The 18934-nt window shown below is 42.2% G+C and overlaps 1 protein-coding gene across 1 annotated transcript in view; it reads right to left on the bottom strand.

Moving 5' to 3' along the window:
* Positions 1-18934, bottom strand: part of OTOG (otogelin) — a 174866-nt gene that overhangs the window by 43003 nt on the left and 112929 nt on the right. Inside the window, exons 34-38 of the mRNA XM_053245590.1 lie at positions 14936-18216; positions 13528-13696; positions 9679-9824; positions 9090-9179; positions 4923-5106 (exon numbers count right to left, since the gene is read on the bottom strand). Of these exons, the coding sequence (XP_053101565.1) occupies positions 4923-5106; positions 9090-9179; positions 9679-9824; positions 13528-13696; positions 14936-18216 (3870 nt within the window). The remainder of the gene's footprint in view (positions 1-4922; positions 5107-9089; positions 9180-9678; positions 9825-13527; positions 13697-14935; positions 18217-18934) is intronic.

Raw genomic sequence — 18934 nt, 5'->3', positions numbered from 1 at the left:
AAAGCTAGCTCCCTATCTTGGGCACCTCCTTTCTATTAATATTCTATACATATTGTACATAAGAACGGCCCTGCTGGATCAGGCCCATGGCCCATCTAGTCCAGCATCCTGTTTCATACAGTGACCCACCAGATGCCACTGGAAGCCACAGGCAGCAGTTGAGGGCATGCCCTCTCTCCTGCTGTTACTCCCCTGCAACTGGTACTCAGAGGCATCCTGCCTTTGAGGCTGGAGTGGCCTATAGCCCTCCAACTAGTAGCTGTTGATAGACTTCTCCTCCATGAAGTTATCCAAACCCCTCTTAAAGCCTTCCAGGTTGTTGGCTGTCACCACATCTTGTGGCAGAGAATTCCACAAGTTGATTATGTGTTGTGTGAAAAAGTACCTCCATTTGCTTGTCCTAAATTTCCTGGCAATCAATTTCATGGGATGAACCCTGGTTCTAGTGTTATGTGAGAGGAAGAAGAATTTCTCTCTATCCACTTTCTCCACACCATGCATGATTTTATAGACCACTATCATGTCTCCCTGCAGTCATCTTTTTTCTAAACAAAATAGCCCCAGGTGTTGTAGCCTTGCCTTATAAGAAAGGTGCTCTAGGCCCTTGATCATCTTGGTTGCCCTCTTCTGCACCTTTTCCAGTTCTACAATGTCCTTTTTTAGATGTGGTGACCAGAAGTGTATAATAATATACACTTCATATCATAGTATATGATACTATGATAACCCCCATTAACATTATTTATATTGTAATATAATATATTATACTGTATCTATCTATCTACGTATCTCTATCTCTATCTAGGGGCTGCTTTAGATATCTTTATTACACAGAGACTGCTGGAAACACACCCTGAGTAATGACTCATTGTATCTCTGAACCACATGAATAAGCTCTAGCCACTAACAAAAATGCCCAGTACTGTGCAGTACAGTGTAGTGTGAAGATCCTCAATGTAAGTATCCTCCTGAAGTACAGTGTGGTGACTGCCCTAGTAACCAGGAGCACTTTTTACCAGCTGTGATTCATTTGACAACTTTGCCCATTCCTTGAGAAGAAGGACCTGAAAACAGTGGTGCACCAGTTGGTCACTTCCAGCCTGGACTACTGCAATGTGCTCTATGTAAGGCTACCTTTGTGCATAGTTTGGAAACTTCAGTTAGTTCAAAATGAGACATCCATATTGGTCTCTGTGGTATCCTGGAGAGACCATATTATGTCTGTTCTTAAACAGTTGCACTGGCTGCCAAACAGATATGTTTCTGCGCAAAGTACAAAGTGCTGGCTATTAGCTTTAAAACCCTAAATGGCTTAGGTCCAGGTTACCTGAGAGAGTGCCTTTCTCTACAAGATTCCTACCACTCATTAAGATAATCAGACATCATCTGTCTTTGGGTAGCAACAGTTCATCTGGTGGCAACCTGGGATTGGGCCTTCTCAGTTGCCATCCCTGGGCTGTGGAATGCACTCCCTGTGGATATAAGAAGACTGTCTTCCTTGGAGACCTTCAGAAGAACCTTAAAGACACATCTCTTCAGCCTGTTTTTAATGATATCTAATTTTAATGAGATTTAATCTGGTCTAAATGTTTCTTGATTTCAATTGTTTTATTCTGTGTTTTTGATTTTAATGTAAACCACTCTGAGTCACTCAGAGTGGTATATACATTGAACACATAAAATAAAATGAGTTTCAAACAGTCAGTGAGTCTGTTCTCTTGAGTGGCCTGGGCTTGGCTGCCTGTGAGAGCTGCCAGGATTCACACGGATCTCAGTGCTGCTGTGGTGCCAAACCCGGCTTTCAAGTTTGGCTTTTAGCTGGGGTTAATGGAGTGAGTGCTCTGTTAACCCTGGCTCTAGGATCATGTGTCAGTCTGGGTTGCTTGCATAGAGACGGTCATAGAGACAGGCTCCTATAGACGGGGCGGCTTGTCACATGGTGCACTGTGGAATTTCCCCAGCCTTTGGCATGCTGCACTGATCATTGTCATGGCTATCGTGTGTGTGGCAGCGCAGCACATCTATATCCAGTTCAGGATCACCTGTGAGGAAGGTAGGCTTAACCCTGCCTTCCCCCCGCCTGCCTGAATGATCATGTGAAAGGCCCCTCTGTGTGATACATAATATGTGTAGACCAAGTCCTATAGTAGAAATAATAGTATCTATCCTCCTACAGGATCAGTGAGCTGAACTTTACTATAGGTAGTACATCTCATATCTCAAATACTCTGACAGAGATCTGCCAAGCTTTTCCTTGGAAATTGGCAAGGAAAAAAATTCCACAGCTTTCTGAGCCAGATGCCACACGAATCTGCTGTCTTCGACTGCAATCTAGATACAGCTGGGGTTGCTAGACAATCTCCCATGCAACTTCTCTGTTCCCTTTCTATCCATAGACAGTCCTGGATGAGGCTATGTATATATTATCAGGGGTTTAACTGTTCAAGGGGAACTGTTAACTGTTCAAGGGGAAACACTTTATTTCTTCTTTCTGCAAAGTACTATACATGCCAAAGTGATGATAAGTGACAAACAGTAAGTAGAGAATTCTCTACTTATTTCCCATGCCTAATTTCCATCTAAAACTTGATTTTTTAAATTTATTTTTTTTTTTTTGAACGGACATTTAGGCCAATTCTGACTTCTGTGGAGCAGGATCAAACTTTTGGGGAGCAAGAATGCTTTGGGGAAATACTGATGGATAGTTCATTGAGGAGTCACAGTTAATTGGCTAGAGAGCTGATGATTAGCATTTTGTTGTGGAGTGCAAAATGTATCTTGATGTTTCATGGTTAGCCCTGATACAAATTCTGCCTTACACCTCATACCTCAGAAGTCAATCCCATTAATGTCAATTGAATTCATTTCAAAGTAATATTTATTTGTATATGTTTATGTTAGGACTTCTTTATAAATGTAATTCAGAGCCCACTGAAGAAGTTTTCTTTCTTTCTCCTTTATGTTTCAAATATAAGATTAATATTAAGCAAAAATAAATTAAATATTAGTCAGAACAACAACTCGGAGTCAGAATAAATTGTACTAACATTTATTTCAAGCACTTCTTCTCTATAGAAACATTACTGTTTTCAAGGTTTGAAACTTGACTAAGCACCACTGATATTCCATACTGTGGCTACGTATTTGCCCTTTCTGAAACTTGGCAAGCTAGCCCCTGTAATGATGGACTTTGCTCCTAAGCCTTCCAGCCACGATAATTCAACTGTCAAAATGAAGATTTATATCAATGGATATTATGATTCCAGCAGTCATATACCTGACATCTCATCCAAGGTTACAACTTCCAGAAAGAATGAAGCCATGTGCACATACCAAACAGGCTTAGGAGCAATTCCAAGTTAACCTTTATTAGTTTTTGTTGTTTTTTTTAAATCCTCCTCTCTGCCAATTGTACAACGTAGAATTAATTCTATGCGAAGAATAGGTGTGACTAAAACATATACAAATAAATATAATGAACACTGGTTTACATCTGGTTTACCATTAGGAGGGCGCAGCAGGAGTTGCACCTTTGCACAGAGGCTGCTTTGGAGCTCAGCCAGTGTGTTGCTGAACAGCAGAGCATGTACACAAGAAAGAGAGGAGTAATTTTCACTGAGGGTCACACACCCTCGGGGACATTCCTGAAAGCCAAAAAGTACTTTTGAAGGAAGGAGGGAGCAACAAAAATGGCTTCCCCCTGAGCTCTGAAGCAGCCTCTCTGCAAGGGCACAGGTCCTGATCCACTCTCCTAATGCTGCGCTGAATGGCAGCCTCAGACATGGGCAGGGTTTGACGTCTATACTGAAGAGGGTTAACCCTTTGGGTATTCTGCTCCAAGATCGATCACAAGGGAGGGAAGGCGGTTGAGAAGACTCAGAGTTTGAGCTGGCCCAAGCCCTGTACCAGAGATGACATTATGAGTGTCTGCCCTATGGTCTCCCCACCACCATTCTGATTCCCCAAGAGGTGTGCAAAGTGAACCACTCTTCCTCCAGCTCATCCATCTCTTCCCATCCATCTCCCCAGCAGTGTTCCAAGCATGCTAAGCACACCGCTCTTCCTGCTAACCCCAGCAGAACTGTACTCTGGTGGGGCTCCCTTTCCATTATCTTGCTTGGTGTTATACTGACACCTGCACTCCCTTCCCTACCTCTCTCTCTCTCTCTCTCTCTCTCTCTCTCTCTCTTTCTCTCTTCCATTAACAAACATTTCTAACATAATGTTGCTCAAGGTGGCTTATAATAAAAATAATAAAATTGGGCTTGTTTTTAATGAAAGGAGGTATCCAATAACCTGTATTCATTTCTTTACATTGTTCTCAATGGCAGGGAGCAGCACTGATATCCACTAACTTTATTCCAAGGGTGGGGGTTAGATGACTATGTCAGCTAATTAGAATTAATTAATTAATTAATTAATTAATTAATTAATTAGAACAGTTAGAATATTTCTTTACAGCATTCACTCTAATGAGTTCTATGCTGGCCCAACATAGGCTATCAATGATCTTATTTAACTTCAAGGAAAGCTTAATGTAAGGTACATTTTCTGTTTATTCTTGTCCTATTTATCTTCATATTACTTCAGCATCCATGAGTATGTTTCAAAGGCTCTAAATCTGGAAGCAAATCTTTACTTATCCATGACTATCTGCAACTTGATCTCAGAGGGATTAAAATATGGACTGCAGATCATTTTGGATGGCAAACCTAACATTTTTCTTCTGTCTGAATCATCTGTATCATTTCAGCAATAAATTAATACAGTAGCAACATCAGAACAACTATTATATTATGGTTTAGTGGCTGCTGAAACCACTTAGCCTCACTTTCATGACATTATATTATTCATGAATGAGGAAATTGGTATTTCCCCCTTTTACTAATCAAAACATCAAAATCCCACTAAAGTTTGCTTACCACATAATCCTGTTGCTTTTGGATCACTGGTTGAATTAAGTTCTATTACCATCACCCTACTAGTGTGAAACCACTGAATTCTAACATTTGTTGGAGTTTCAATAATATACATGAAGCCAGTGTCCTCAATTTTAAATCCATATTTTCTGACAGTTGGCCATGCAAATCTTGAATTAACAGCTATCTGGAAAACATACAGAGATATAATTAAACAAAAATAGAGCATAAATATGTATATCATTTATAAAACTGATGCGAACACATCATCTTTTAAAACTCATGTTAAAAAAAACATTTACAATGAAACTTGAATGGGTGGGCCTAACACCTGGCAGGTAGAGCTGTGCACAAACCAAAAATCTGAATTTGAGCCAAACCACATGCTGCCAAACCAGTTTGGTTGAATCAGCCGGCCAATCCAGTCCATTTGACTGAACTGGTTCGGCAGTTTGGGTGGCTAATACTTGTAATGGGAAATATGGTGAAGATTCCACTTTACAAGTACAGGGGGGGGATCTTGGCAAAAGGGTCAGCCAGGTGGGGGCAGCGAGAGAGGTAGTAAGAGCCGTACACAGCAGGTGAAGCTTCTGGAACCACCACCCACTGCTGCTCACCCTCCCTGGTGCAGCTCCAACTAATTTTCCTAGTTTAGGAAACTGCCCATGTGGCAGTGGAGCGGTTTCAGCCTTCCTGGATGTGGAACTGCTCCGCCGCTGTGCTGGCCAGGTAAGGAACTTACTACCTCTCTCACCGCTCCAGCCCAGCCAAACTGGTTTGTCCAAACCGGGACCAGTTTGGTTTGATTGCAGACCAAGCCTCCTGTTTGGCAATAAACCATTAATACACAACCATACTGGCACAAAACACAAGTTGGGCAGGCCTTCATTAGACAACAATTTTAATTTTGCAGTCCCAGGTTGATGTCAAAAATGTGTGTGTACCTGATGGGAGGGTTGTATTTGGCTTGCTAGGTCACAGATTGTACAGGCATACTCTAAAGCTGTCAGAACACGGGTGAATCTGTAGTTCCTTTTGAGACAATGTGAAATGGAAAGAGCCTATTACATGTCATGAGGGCCCATTTGGCATTAGGGTCCACAATGATTTTCCAGGAAGATTATCTTAAAATATTTGTTTCCCTAATCTTTGAAAGAATGGTAGGAATCAGAAAGCAAATAAAACAGACAGTACAAGAAAGTGTGTGTGTGCGCGTGTGTCAGTCATATAATAAAAGCTACATGTTATAATTTTGTTCTTAAATTTTATCATTATAAAACATTTATAAATAGTAGGACTTTCAGATTTAGCTCTTACAAATACATAATCACTTATTCTAGGAGCGGCCGGTGAGGGCAGTGCTGTGGGGGGAGGGGTCAGAAGGCACAGGTGCTTACCATCATGTAAGCAGCACCTGCAAGCTGAGTTGAGTCTCTGCACACAGGCAGAGACCAGGGCCACACCGCAGCCCCACTGGATGCTGGGCGGAGCGCTGCTGCCCCATGTGGGATTGCGGGTGGAGCACCACAGCTGACAGGTGTTGCTTACATGATGATAAGCACCTGCAGGGGCGTAGCAAGGTTGGAGTGGGCCCAGAGACAAGATTTTAAAATGGGGGCCCCCCACTCAAAGTCCAGGGCCTCCACACACCGCAGGCCCCCAAGGATTTAAGTCTGATATTCCAAAATAAGTATGCTGCCTGGAAATACATTTCACTGAATACACACACGCACACGTCACAATATATAGTGATATACATTGAGTACTATACATTTGTTTTACTTTTAATGCCTAGAACACACTAAAAAGATGAATGATTAAAATGGGCCCCTCGCTGCAGATTAGCCAAGGAGCCTTTCAACCATGCAGGGTGAACCTATGTTTGTTTTCTCAGAATTCTGAACAAATTCAGTCAAGTTCGATTCCAGGAGGTTTTTCACAGGAGGCTTTTAAAGCCCTTTAAGACACATCTCCTCTGGAATGGAGGTGCTGCATTCACATGTTGGCCAGATTTACCCTGAAGTCCCTGCAAGTTATTGGGGAGCAGTTCACACACAAGAAAAATAAAATAAAATAAAAGCAGAAGACATGCTTCACAGTTCTCACTCAGACCTTCTGGGTTACAAAACATCTTGAACATAAGTGCATTTATAAATGAATGAATAAAATAAATATAATACTGTTTCTTCCAGAAGTTTTTGTAATTTTCTGCCATGAAACAAGCCACTTATAGGACTTTTTAGATAGTTTTTTTTAAGCCAGCAAATTTTCCAAGCTGTTTAAAAATAAATATTCAGAGACTTCTCAGTCCCTCCCCCCCCCCATATCAAAGCCCTATGGCAAGCAGATCCCTATATATCCGGGTGGGGGGGTGGGAAGGTAACCACAAAAAGGAGTTCACACTCTACCTGGCAGCAGGGGGTCTTCTGCTGCAGAGACCAGTGGTGGCCACTCTGGCTGCCTCCTCCTTCCTGGCTGGCTTGGGCCCTACTGGAGTTCAGGCTTCACTGCGGCCTACACGGAGGCCTCCGTGGAAGCCCCGCCCACCCGCCGATCAGCTGAGAGGCCGGAGAAAAGGAGCTCTTTGCAGCTTGCCTGCTGCTTCCATTGCCGGCCAGGAGAACAAGCAGGAGAGACGGCGAAGAGGGCAAGTGGGTGAGAGGCTATGGGGCTGGGCAGGGGGCAATGGGGAGTCACATGAGGTGCCCCTGGGGTGCCCCTCCAGGCAGTGGGGCCCCCAGACAACTGTCTCCCCTTGCCCTATCATTGTTACGCGCCTGAGCACCTGCTTATTACCTCCTTAAAGGTGCCTTCCGCCACCCCCGCCAGTGCCACCCTCATCGGGCGTTCCTGACTTACTCATTCATGATGCATTCTAATATTAAAGTCTAAGGATATCTGAACAATAGACAAATTATAGGATGGCTTAAATGAAAAAATATATATTCTGAGCTTTGAAAAAGATAAGTTTAGTTGTGCAGTCTTTTAGTTTTACATGGTACTGATCCTCAGCTATTGTGTATATCATCAATTTCTTAAACTGAGGAAAATAAAACTCCATGGAGGGCATTCTGTTTTAAAGAGCTTTTAAATAAAATTTTAAATTTGATAATTTATTATAATTTATTATTCATTTATTTGATTTTTATACCGCCCTTCCAAAATGGCTCAGGGTGGTTTACAATTGAAACAAACCTTTAACACAGTAAAGTACTAAAACAAGAATTAAAAACAATATAACAACAATTAATTTTAAAACATTTTAAAACAACAATTAAACAATTGTAATTAAAAACCCTGAAACCGGGTTAAAATATTAAAACCGATTTTAAAACCCTGGAAAGCCAGGCCAAACAGATACGTTTCAAGGGCTCTCCTGAAGGCTAATAGAGAATTCAAATTACGGATTTCCGCAAGGAGCGCATTCCACAGCCCCAGAGCAACTATAAAGGCCCACCTCTGAGTCGCCACCAGACAAGCTGTTGGCAACTGGAAATGAACCTCCTCAGATGACCTTAATGTGCGGTGGGGATCACGCAGAAGGCGGCGCTCTCTGAGGTAACCTGGGCCTAAGCCATTCAGGGCTTTAAAGGTAATAACCAGCACTTTGTATTTTGCCTGGAAACATATCAGCAGCCAGTGCAATTGTTTCGTAACAGGCGTAATATGGTCTCTCCAGGTTACCGCAGAGACCAATCTGGCTGCCGCATTCTGAACTAACTGAAGTTTCCAAACTACATACAAAGGCAGCCCCGCGTAGCACACATTGCAATAGTCAAGCTGGGAGGTTACCAGCTGGTACTATGAGCATGTAAATCAGTGCTATGAGCATGTAAACCAAGAAGAAGGAAAATATTCCAACAGTGATAGTAATCTCAAAGTATTGGTAGTTTGTTATGATCCTTTTCCAGCCTCAACTAACCAACACTGCTGAAAGCTTTACTTGGTTTTCTCAGAGCACTCCTAATTGTGTTCTACTGTATATGCAGAATATAAATAATAAATGTCAATTAGATGTGTCCCCTTCTTGAAACATACCAATTCTACTGCAGTAACTGGAAACATTAGTTACTACAGTCACATTCCTAATTCCATCTACATATATATACATCCCAAGAACCTAAAATAATAAACAGGAGCTAGAATTGTAAGTAAAAAAACAAACATTACCTTTCTGTTTAAACGGTCCAGAATAATCTGGTTAGACAAATATGTTACATTCAGCATTGTCAGACACAGTTTAGTAGAGGTTAAAATGCCCTGAATGAAACAAAATAAAAACAAACACTTATTTCATATTTAAATCCACAGTCATGTTTGGTAAAATGAAAAAAACTGTAAAATAACTGGGCAGCATCCCACTGGTTTCCCAACCCTCAGGAACTACTTTTGTGAGGCTCAGGGGAATGCGGGCATCAGCAAAAATCTCCCTAAACCTTCCCCCTTGTAGTATAATAATGTACATTTCTAAAAATGAACATTATAATACTGAGCTGCTCCTATCTTCATAAGCCAGTTTTGTGACCTTACAGTATGTAGGAGTAGAGGCCTGTTCTGTGGAGCCAGGTCCATAAACCATTCATTACGCGGGAACAACATTTAAGGTTTATAGGATATATAAAATAATGTCCTCAGTCCATAGCACATAGCAGCTGATGCAGCAGAACACTGCATGCAATTGCATACAGCACTATTAAACACACTTATCTATGACCTTGGCATGCTCTAGATGACAACAAAATCCTACAAGATACATTACCATATGAATGTTGCTGCAATCAGTGACATGGATGCTTATAGTTTCATCTTGAGTTTGGCTGACAACATACGATGCTTCCTTAAATAAAGCCAAATTGTGCCCATCAAAGGTGATAAAGCTCAGATCAGAGAAGAATGTACAACGACCTGATCAAACAAAATAATGACTCCTGCTAACTTGGTTCATTTTATAAATGGACAACAAATTTTGTAAGCACACAATTAAAGCTCAGACACTGTCAAAATATCTAGCTCAATTCTCTTCTCAAGTTTGGCATAGTTTATTAACACAAGGATTGATAAAGATAAATGTTCTTTAAATAAATAACCTATGTGACACCTCAGGACATAGCTTCATGGCTTTGAGATTAATATGTTTCTGTAATTTTTTGGAGAAACAGATACATGCAAAATCTTCAAAAACCATCCCCCCTCCCAACCAACTAAACTATGATAGGAGAACATGAATTCTGCATGTATAATCTGGTGTATGGAGCAGTTCTGTAAAAATAAAAGGTCCAGCAACTCCAAGAGGCAACTTCCTGGTTGTTAAGGCTGTCCTGCAGACTCTCTGTCCTGGTTCAGACAGCCATATAGATGACAATAAATGAGCCTATCCTCCCAGTGGGCTTGTGCATTTCTCCTTTCATCTTCCTTCCCTCTCCTGAGGAAAAAAACCAAAGTTTCTCTTTTGAACTTATCAAAGTTCCCTATTACAGCAAAATTCAGAAAACTGCAGTTGGCTAACAAGGTAGCAAACTACAAAGGCAACAAACTATAGGGCCCATTTGAACAACCAGTGAATCAGAAGGTAGGCTTACCTGAGGTTAACCTCAGAAGCCAAGAACCATATTGCAGATGATCCGGCAGCTGCGGTTCCATTGCCTCTACCTGCAATCCCCCTCCCTCTTCCTCTTCCATTGAATGTGTTACTTGCCCGGCAACCACTGGCCCTGCTATGAGAGGGGATGTGCTTGTAGGAGCAGCTTGAGTGCAAAATCCAGGTTGCTGCATTTGAATGACACAATGGGGTCAACAGAGCTCCGGTTCCAGCAAGCTACCTACCAGAGGTGTGCACAAAACCGGTTTTCCTGGTTCAGCACTCCCGGACCCCCTGCTTGATTCTAATTCGAGCCAGTCTGGGCCTGGTTCAAAGCCCCTACTGCACAGTAAAATTGCTTTAAAATGTGTACTTGTGGCAGCCATGGGGTAGGGGGCAGTTGCTCCCCCAACCCCAACTAGCCTCCCAACAAATCTTGAAGGCTGGTCCAGGCTGTTTCGCGCCGTTTGGGGCCTTTGTGCATATGTGCAGACCATTTGTTTGACCTCCGCACATGTGCACAGGCCATTTCCAGAGGCTTGAAACAGGCCAAAGAAGGCCAATATCTGTTAACTGTTGTCTTGTTTTTATGCTTGTTTTATATGTTTTTAGCTTGATGTTTTTATTGCTTTTATTGTATGTTTTAATTTTTGTAAACCGCCTTGGGGTTTTCTTTTAATGAAAGGCGGTATAGAAATGTAAAAATAAATAAATAAATAAATAAATAAATAAATAAATAAAATGGGCCTAAGAAGGCCAAGCCCTGGAATGGACTTCAGGACTTGTAGTGGGAGGGCAGTGGGGGCTGGGGGAGCCGTCACTGCACCTCGTCCCTCCCCAATGGCAGCTGCTGTGAGAATGAATTTTTAAGCAATTTTACTGTGCAGTCAGGGCTTCAAATGATGCCCGAACCGACTTGGCTGGCTCCGCTCGATCTAGAACTTAACTGGGTCCAGTCTGGTTCTAGGTCAAGCCTTCTAACTCGAGCCGGTTTGCACATCCCTACTACCTAACTTAAAATCAAGGGTTCAGTCCTTGGTGTGAAGGTGGCCACAGAACCATAGTTGCGAGATGTTCCTGCATTTAGACAATGAGGAATGCCAACCTCAGGTGAGTGCACCTGAGGGTTGCTGTATTGTCCAAACTGGTAATCCTGGTCCAAGTGTAATTCTGGTCTGTTTCAGCAAACTGCAGTTAACAAACCATTTATCTGAGTTTGAATGTAATGGGGCTTAGATCAAAAGTGACAGGGGGAGAATATGATCTCTCCTCTGGGAACCAGAGGAGAAGGGAGAAGAGAGGGGAGGGGAAGCTTGCAATTCACTCTTGATTTAATATCTAATTCACAGACTGCTTAGAACAAGTCAAGATTTGCCAGATTTTAATGCAGTAACAAATCCTGATTATACTAAAGCAAGACCAAAAGTTGCAAATTTCCTTTCCCTGCATTTGAACCTGAGGCTCATGATACCAATGCTAAACCATGATTAAATTGTTGTTTCATGTGACATTTGAATCCAGCGTGTATGCACGCTACTGTTCTCACGAGCAGCCTAGCCCAGGCTAGGGTAGGGATGTACACGGAACGCGTGACTGCCAGTTCGAAGGTGTGGGGGCGAAAACTTTAAGGACTGGGGATGCTGCTCTTATCCCCCTGCCATGTTTTCCCACTGGCACTGGCACTAAAATTAGTCCCGTGGGGCAGCGGCATACCTCCTTGCCCCCCGGGTATGTCACGGACCATAAGTGCCTGGAAGTGTCCACTGCACATGTGCACGTCCAGCCACTTCTAGTCTGCAACATACTGGGGCAGCAAAGAGGTACGCTGCTGCACCATGGGACCGATTTTAATGACAGCGCCAGTGGGGGAAATGCGGTGAGGGGGACAGACAACACACTCCCCAGTCCTTATTTCCAAATGCAGGGAAGATATACCCTCCACCTTCAAAGCGGCCGAAACACCAGACTTTCAAACCGATTCAGAGGTCCATAAAGGGCCTCTGGACCAATTTTGTACACATTCCTAGGCTAGGGCAGTCCAGTTAGGGCATTTAAGCTGCTCATGTGCAGCACCAAGATAGAACCCAGGCCGTTGCTGCCCGCCCGCCTGCCTAACCCAACTGTTAGTCCTGGCATTTATCTAACAGGTGATCATTTGGGCCTGCCACTGGGTTTAAAGGCTTCCCACGGTCCGCCACATTTCCAGCAGTGAGCCTGGGGGAAGGAGCAGCCGTGCCAAGCGTTGCGGCTACTCTAATGCGAGCAGCCACCGTGCTCACGGCGTGGCACACCCTGCGTTGTGGGAAGGGGAAGTCCTCCCAATCCTGGCTACAGTCTTCGCTGCCCCACCACTCGTGTGGGCATGCAATGCAGTGAGAGCACAAATAGTCGCTGCTCATCTGCAGGGTAAGACAGACAAGTTCCTGCCTTCCCCCTCAAGCCACCCTCCCTCCCTGTTGAGGTCATGTGAAAGACCTCAGTTTCTACATTCTACTACTACTCCTGTTTTTGTTTTGTGTATATTTTTGGATCTACAAATATGAGCCTGAGACCTCAAGGTCTTTTTCGTGTGAAGCCTCTACTGTATGTAACACATATGAATGCATTCATTCTACTGAAAAACAATCTTTCTTTCTTTCTCTTTGTTTGTACAAGCTTTAAGAGCTCAGTATACTATTGGTCGTGAACTGTCCAACAAAAGAACTAAATATATTATTTGTCTTTGAAAAAAACAGATTTTGCTGCAATGGGAATTCCACTGTTGATTTCAACATCCCATGTAGCCAAGTTATTCTATTTGTTAGTCTACTTGATTATTATACAGTAATACACTGTAATGTCTCTTTTTAGAATTTTTCCTTCTTTTTAGAAACTTTTTAGGAAAGAGTTTTATCTGGCATGTAAGCAATTAATAATCCATAAATAAATCCCATTATTTATTCTGATTACACCAATGTTCTAGGCTGTTTAGAAGCCCAACATTTAGAGGCCAAACAATTTTAAAGTGAATACTGCATAGGTAAGACTTACATGGACATTCCCATTTTGGGCAGCATTTATCTCCATTAATCTGTACAGCAAATCCTAGAAATCCACAGCTGGGCTGCGTAGCATTGTATGGACAGTTCTGTGACTTGTCAACTTGGATCAGTTGTCCATCCAAGCAAATGTGCTTTATGCACTCATTTTCTGTGATTGGCTAAGACATATTTAGAAGACACAGGTTACTATTCTTATCAAAATTATGTTCAGTAAAGGAATATTTATAGAAAACAAGAAGGAATTCAGTCGCATAAAGGTGCTAAGCAGTCAAATTCCTTTGAAATCAATGAAGATGTCTGCTGCCTATAGCAAAAGAGGCATCTCATTGCCTTGAAGCGAGTTGCAATGCACCACCTTATGTCTGGCTGTGTGCTCTGACCAACTCTGATGCTGATACCTGACACCCAGCTAACTGGCCATACTCCCTGGGCTGCAGCCTAGTGCTGATAGCTGTCCCTCTTTCCCTTGCTGGCCTTCCTTTTGACAGCATGATCTGTCCTCCAGCCAACTGTAGCATGCAGCAGCTTTACTGGTCAGTCTTTCTTTCACTGCCATGCTGCACTGCTCCAGTTACCTCTCTTTATCTTTTCTTTTCAATACCAACTTGTCCTGAAAAAGAGCAGACAAAGAGCACAGGCTTGGGGCTGGAGGAGAGAGAACAACAGGAGACCTGCTAGAGCCGTTAGCTTCACCAGCACTTATGTCAGCAAGAATCTGTGATTTACATCTTGGAAAGTATGTGGCCTCAAAATTTAAAGCAGACATGTTTTGAACTATCATAAAATATATACTATAAGGCAATTCTCACAAACAGCCAAAACTGGGCTAAGGGAGCCCAGCCTGGTTTCAGCTGATAATTGGAAGGCTCCTCCCAAAGGCACCGCACACTTGTGCAGTGCCTTATGAGACTCCTGGGGGCCAGGAGGCCCTCGAAACCCGCCACCCCAGCTGGCAATTGTCTGGGTGGCCCAGGGAGAGCTCCCTGCTCATCCATGGGGAGAGTCGGTCAAGCACACTTTCCCTGCAAACTCTCTTTTGGCTCTACACACTGCTCATGTGTAGAGCCTCTATGTATAAAGTCCCTTCCAGCTAGAAAAAAAGGCTTCATAAATGGAGCTATACTTCCAGCTCTTTAAATTCAGCTTTTATTCCACAATCTCACTGAAAATTCCCTCACACCTAGGACATGTTTGCTGAGCCATGAAGATGGTCTTCAAGTTACAAGCCGAGTCAGAAGCATAAGAATATCCCATTTTTAGACTTCATTATTAGTCAGGGTACCTACCAAAACTGTTGTTAAGGAAATGTCTTGACTTTTAAACCCCTTTCAATGAATGAAATGAAAGCAGTAATTACTCACACGGCTAGATAAAAGACCATTAATTATGTTACTCACTACACATGTTGGTAATGATGCTGTTTCTCTAGAGGGCATGAAAACTGATGCTGTAACTCCTGAGACAACTTCAGCTGCTGTTAATTCAACAGAATATCCTGTGGCAGACCCATACATTGGTTTAGTAGATGAATAGGTGGAGCTGAAAACTGATGTAGCAATTGTAGCATTTGGTTGTACTGGTGGTATCAACAGAGAGCTTGCTGAGGGTGTGGGCACCTTGAATGCAGATGGAGTTTCAAGTGTTGTAGTTAGGATAGTAGAACCAAGTGAAGCAGGGGAAGAAGGTGAATGTTTGGTGGGCAAATCTGATAAGGGAAGCTTTGTAACCAGTAGTTGCCCATCAGTCTCTGGTGTTTCAGAAATGATGCTCTTTGTTTCTAAAGCAACAGAAGACACTGAGAACAAGGATGTTGTAAGGGATTCTCTTATCCCTGCTGTTTTCTCTGCTAATGATTTTGTGACACTCTGTGTTGTGAGACCACTTATTTCTGGTGGTGCTAATTCAGTTATTGTAGTTGTAAAATGTGGAGTAGCTGGTGTCACTCTAAATGCAGGGAATGTTGAAGTATAAGAACTGGTAGAAAGAGGTACTTGCTTAGACAAAACAGAGGTCTTCTCTGTAGCAATTTTGCCCATTGATGTGAGAGTTGTTGATATCATTGGTGTTAAATATGTCACCTCTGTTTGACTCATAATTGAAGTCTCTGGGGCTTCCAATATAGAAAGTGAAGGAGATGTTAACTCTGGTACATGAAATGAAGTGCTAGAGGCAGAGAGTGTTTGGGAAGGAGTCAATGTGTGCCTTGTAACAGGTAAATCAGTTTTTGTTTTCTCAGCAGGAAAGGATGCCACTATTTCTTCCTTTAATGTAGATAATGGCAATGGAACTACAGTAACTTTAGAAGTAGAAAACAGAGGTTTTTCACTGACAGTCAAATCCGCAGCTTTTCTGGTTGATGTCAAGAAAGCTGTCTGAACACCTGTACCAGCTTTTGTTGTGTGGGTTACTTCTTCTTCACTTATTAAAGGAGCTTTTGTTGAAAATATTGAAGTAAGCAATGCAGCCGAAGGAGCAACCACTGGTTTTGAAGTATCATGGGATGTTGCAAACTTGACTGCTGGCTCAGTTGTGCTGAAAGCACTTTTGGGGTGGATACTAGTCCTTAACAGATCAGGTGAAAAGTGATAGGCTGAAGTAGTTCCTTTGGTTGTTAAGTAAGCTTTGGAAGCTGGTGAAGAATCCTTCCCTGGTGTTTTGGTGGTAAAATACGTAACTGTGGATTCCTCTTTCTCATGGGAATAAACCACTTCTATTGGAGAAGTACGGACAGAATAAACAGCTTCTGATGGTATTTTTGTCTCAACTGGCTGTTTTGCAGTGACTGCTATTTCAGGAATTTTTCGTGTTAAAGTGTAAGGAGAAACAGTTGTCTCTGCCTGGTAAAATGTGGTAGAAAGCGTTGTTAGAGGAAGAATAGCAGAGGTAGAAGGAGTTGAAATTTGTTTGGTTGGTGTTACTTTGACAGCTAACGGCTGGCTGCTAAATTCAGTATATGAGGATGAAGTAACACCAGTGTCACTTAAAGCTGCTTTTATTGTCAGTTCTGGAGTTGACCTTGAGGTTACTGTGCTTGGTAGTTTGGTTGTAAGGGGCAACACTGAAAAAAGTGATGTTGCCTCTGCCTTTACTGGATGCACAGTAACAGTCATTGTAACTCGAGTTGCAGGTGATGGAGGCACAGGACTAGTGACTTGCTTTGATATCACTGCTGTAGATGTGAACATTGGAAGCACACTAGCAGAAGGTTTGGGGGAATATACACTAGTGGTTTTTTCTTGCTGTGTTGTGTCAAGATAAACCGTCACACTTGTTGTATCAGTAACAGCCTGCAAAGTAAATGGATATCCACTTGATGGAACTGGTTCGATTTTTTTTGTTTCAAATGGAACTGTGGCAGCTATGTCTGTGGGTTCTTTCTTAAAATCGGATGTTGTTTCTGATTTTGTCATGCTGACAGGAGGCGGCACAGCACTCAGCTCTGTCACTTTCAGGGACAAAGGTGCTTGGTATTCTGTAGATGATTTAGGGGAGACTAAAATGAGTGTTGATGATTCTGTAGGAGCTGTAGCTTTAGAGAGTACTTTTGTAGAGAGAGGTGTAGGTCTTGTGGAATACTGGGTGTATAAAGCACTCACAGCCTCTGTCAGGTTTAGCTGTGTGGATGGTGAATATTCACTTGATTCTGTCTGTAAAAATTCTGTTGGGACTGTAAAAGCTGGAGAAGTTGTAGATGTAACAGGTACCCCAGCAATTTGGGTAGAAAAAATACCAGGTTTGGAAGCTGTTGAATACAGATAACTTGATGGATATGTAACACTTGGTGGTGTTTGCACCATTTCTTTAAGTGTAGAAAATGGCAAACCACTTAGGTATGTAGAGACTGTGGTGGCAGGTTTTGTAGGTACTAGAGGCACTGCAATAAATGAGGTTTTAATTCCTTCTTGGATTAAAGCAGCTGTTGTTTTTGTTGTTTCTGAAGGAACTGGCTTCACAACTGGTTTTACTGTTGATAAAGTAGTAAACAAAGGAGAAAATGAAGTTACAGTGACATTGGCCACCATTACAGAAAGCGGACTTGTATCCATCTTTGTTTTGTCTGAAGTTATTGTTTTATTCACTGTGGGTAAATAGGAAGATGTTTCCAGATATGGAAATGTGGCTGTTTTGGTTAAAAATGGACTTATTTCTGTCGATATCACCATGGAAGAAGATGTGCCCTCTGTGATTCTTTCAAGTGTTCCTCTGGTTTCATCTGTGGGGAAGCTCTGGATGCCTGTTACTGCTGTTTCTGATACTGCTCTAATTGTGACTGGTGAAGATTTGTCATCTGCCATAACTGACAGAGTCTCAATGATAGTTGAAGTAGAAACTGTTTTATTTTCTGCGTCAGTAATTATCGTACCTCTTGGCACTGGAGGTGAAAATACTGGCATTGTGCTTGTACTGAAAGGTAGCGGTGCTGAAACATTTGATGTTGCAGATATGGCCAAGACTGTAGTATTTGGTAATAGCAGAGTAGAAAGTTTAGTTTTTTCTATTGTTGTACTGAACTGCCATTCAGATGCACGTGTTGTTTCTTTGCCTTTTGATACAGGGCTCAGAGATGAAGTTGTTTCTTTCACTGCCAAAGTCTGAAGAGCCTCAGTTGTTGTCGGTGAAAATACAGTTGTCTTTAAAGTGAATGGTGGAAACTGCACTTCAGCTGTAGGCTCGATACCTGATATAAGAAAAACAAATGCTATTTTCTGAACCTGTAATATGCACCCTCATACATATACACTGAGAGGAATACATATGAAAATATTTAATAAAGAATTGACAGTTTTGACATACCTCATCTGTTAGAAAATTATGTTTAAAATGTAACCAGCTTGGTTAAATTTTAAAATTTCAAACCATAATTTAACATTACAGATATTCATAGTATGAACTAGGTATATGTATGCACTTGTTTCGTGAAGGCTTCTGGTCAGAAAATTTTCAGAGATGAAAGCAAGAATGGCAGCTGTCCATGAAATTTTCAGAGATGAAAGCAAGAATGGCAGCTGTCCATGAAAGTGTAGGGTTCTCACCACGAGAGCCAGCGTGGTATAGTAGTGGTTAGAGTGCTGGACTAGGACCGGGGAGACCCGAGTTCAAATCCCCATTCAGCCATGAAACTAGCTGGGTGACTCTGGGCCAGTCACTTCTCTCTCAGTCTAACCTACTTCACAGGGTTGTTGTGATGAGAAACTCAAGTATGTAGTACACCGCTCTGGGTTCCTTGGAGGAAGAGCAGGATATAAATGTAGTAGTAATAATAATAATTTCCAGGATCTTCTGCAAAAGGAAATGTGGTTCAGTGTAAGCAAGAGTAAAGTGATGCACACTGGGACAAATTCTAACTTCACATATGCACTGATGGGATCTAAGCTGTCAGTGACTGACCAGGAGAG

Source organism: Hemicordylus capensis, chromosome 1 (genome assembly GCF_027244095.1).
Source record: "Hemicordylus capensis ecotype Gifberg chromosome 1, rHemCap1.1.pri, whole genome shotgun sequence".
In the NCBI taxonomy this organism is placed as follows: Eukaryota; Metazoa; Chordata; class Lepidosauria; order Squamata; family Cordylidae; genus Hemicordylus; species Hemicordylus capensis.
This window is presented reverse-complemented; position numbering and strand designations above follow the sequence as displayed.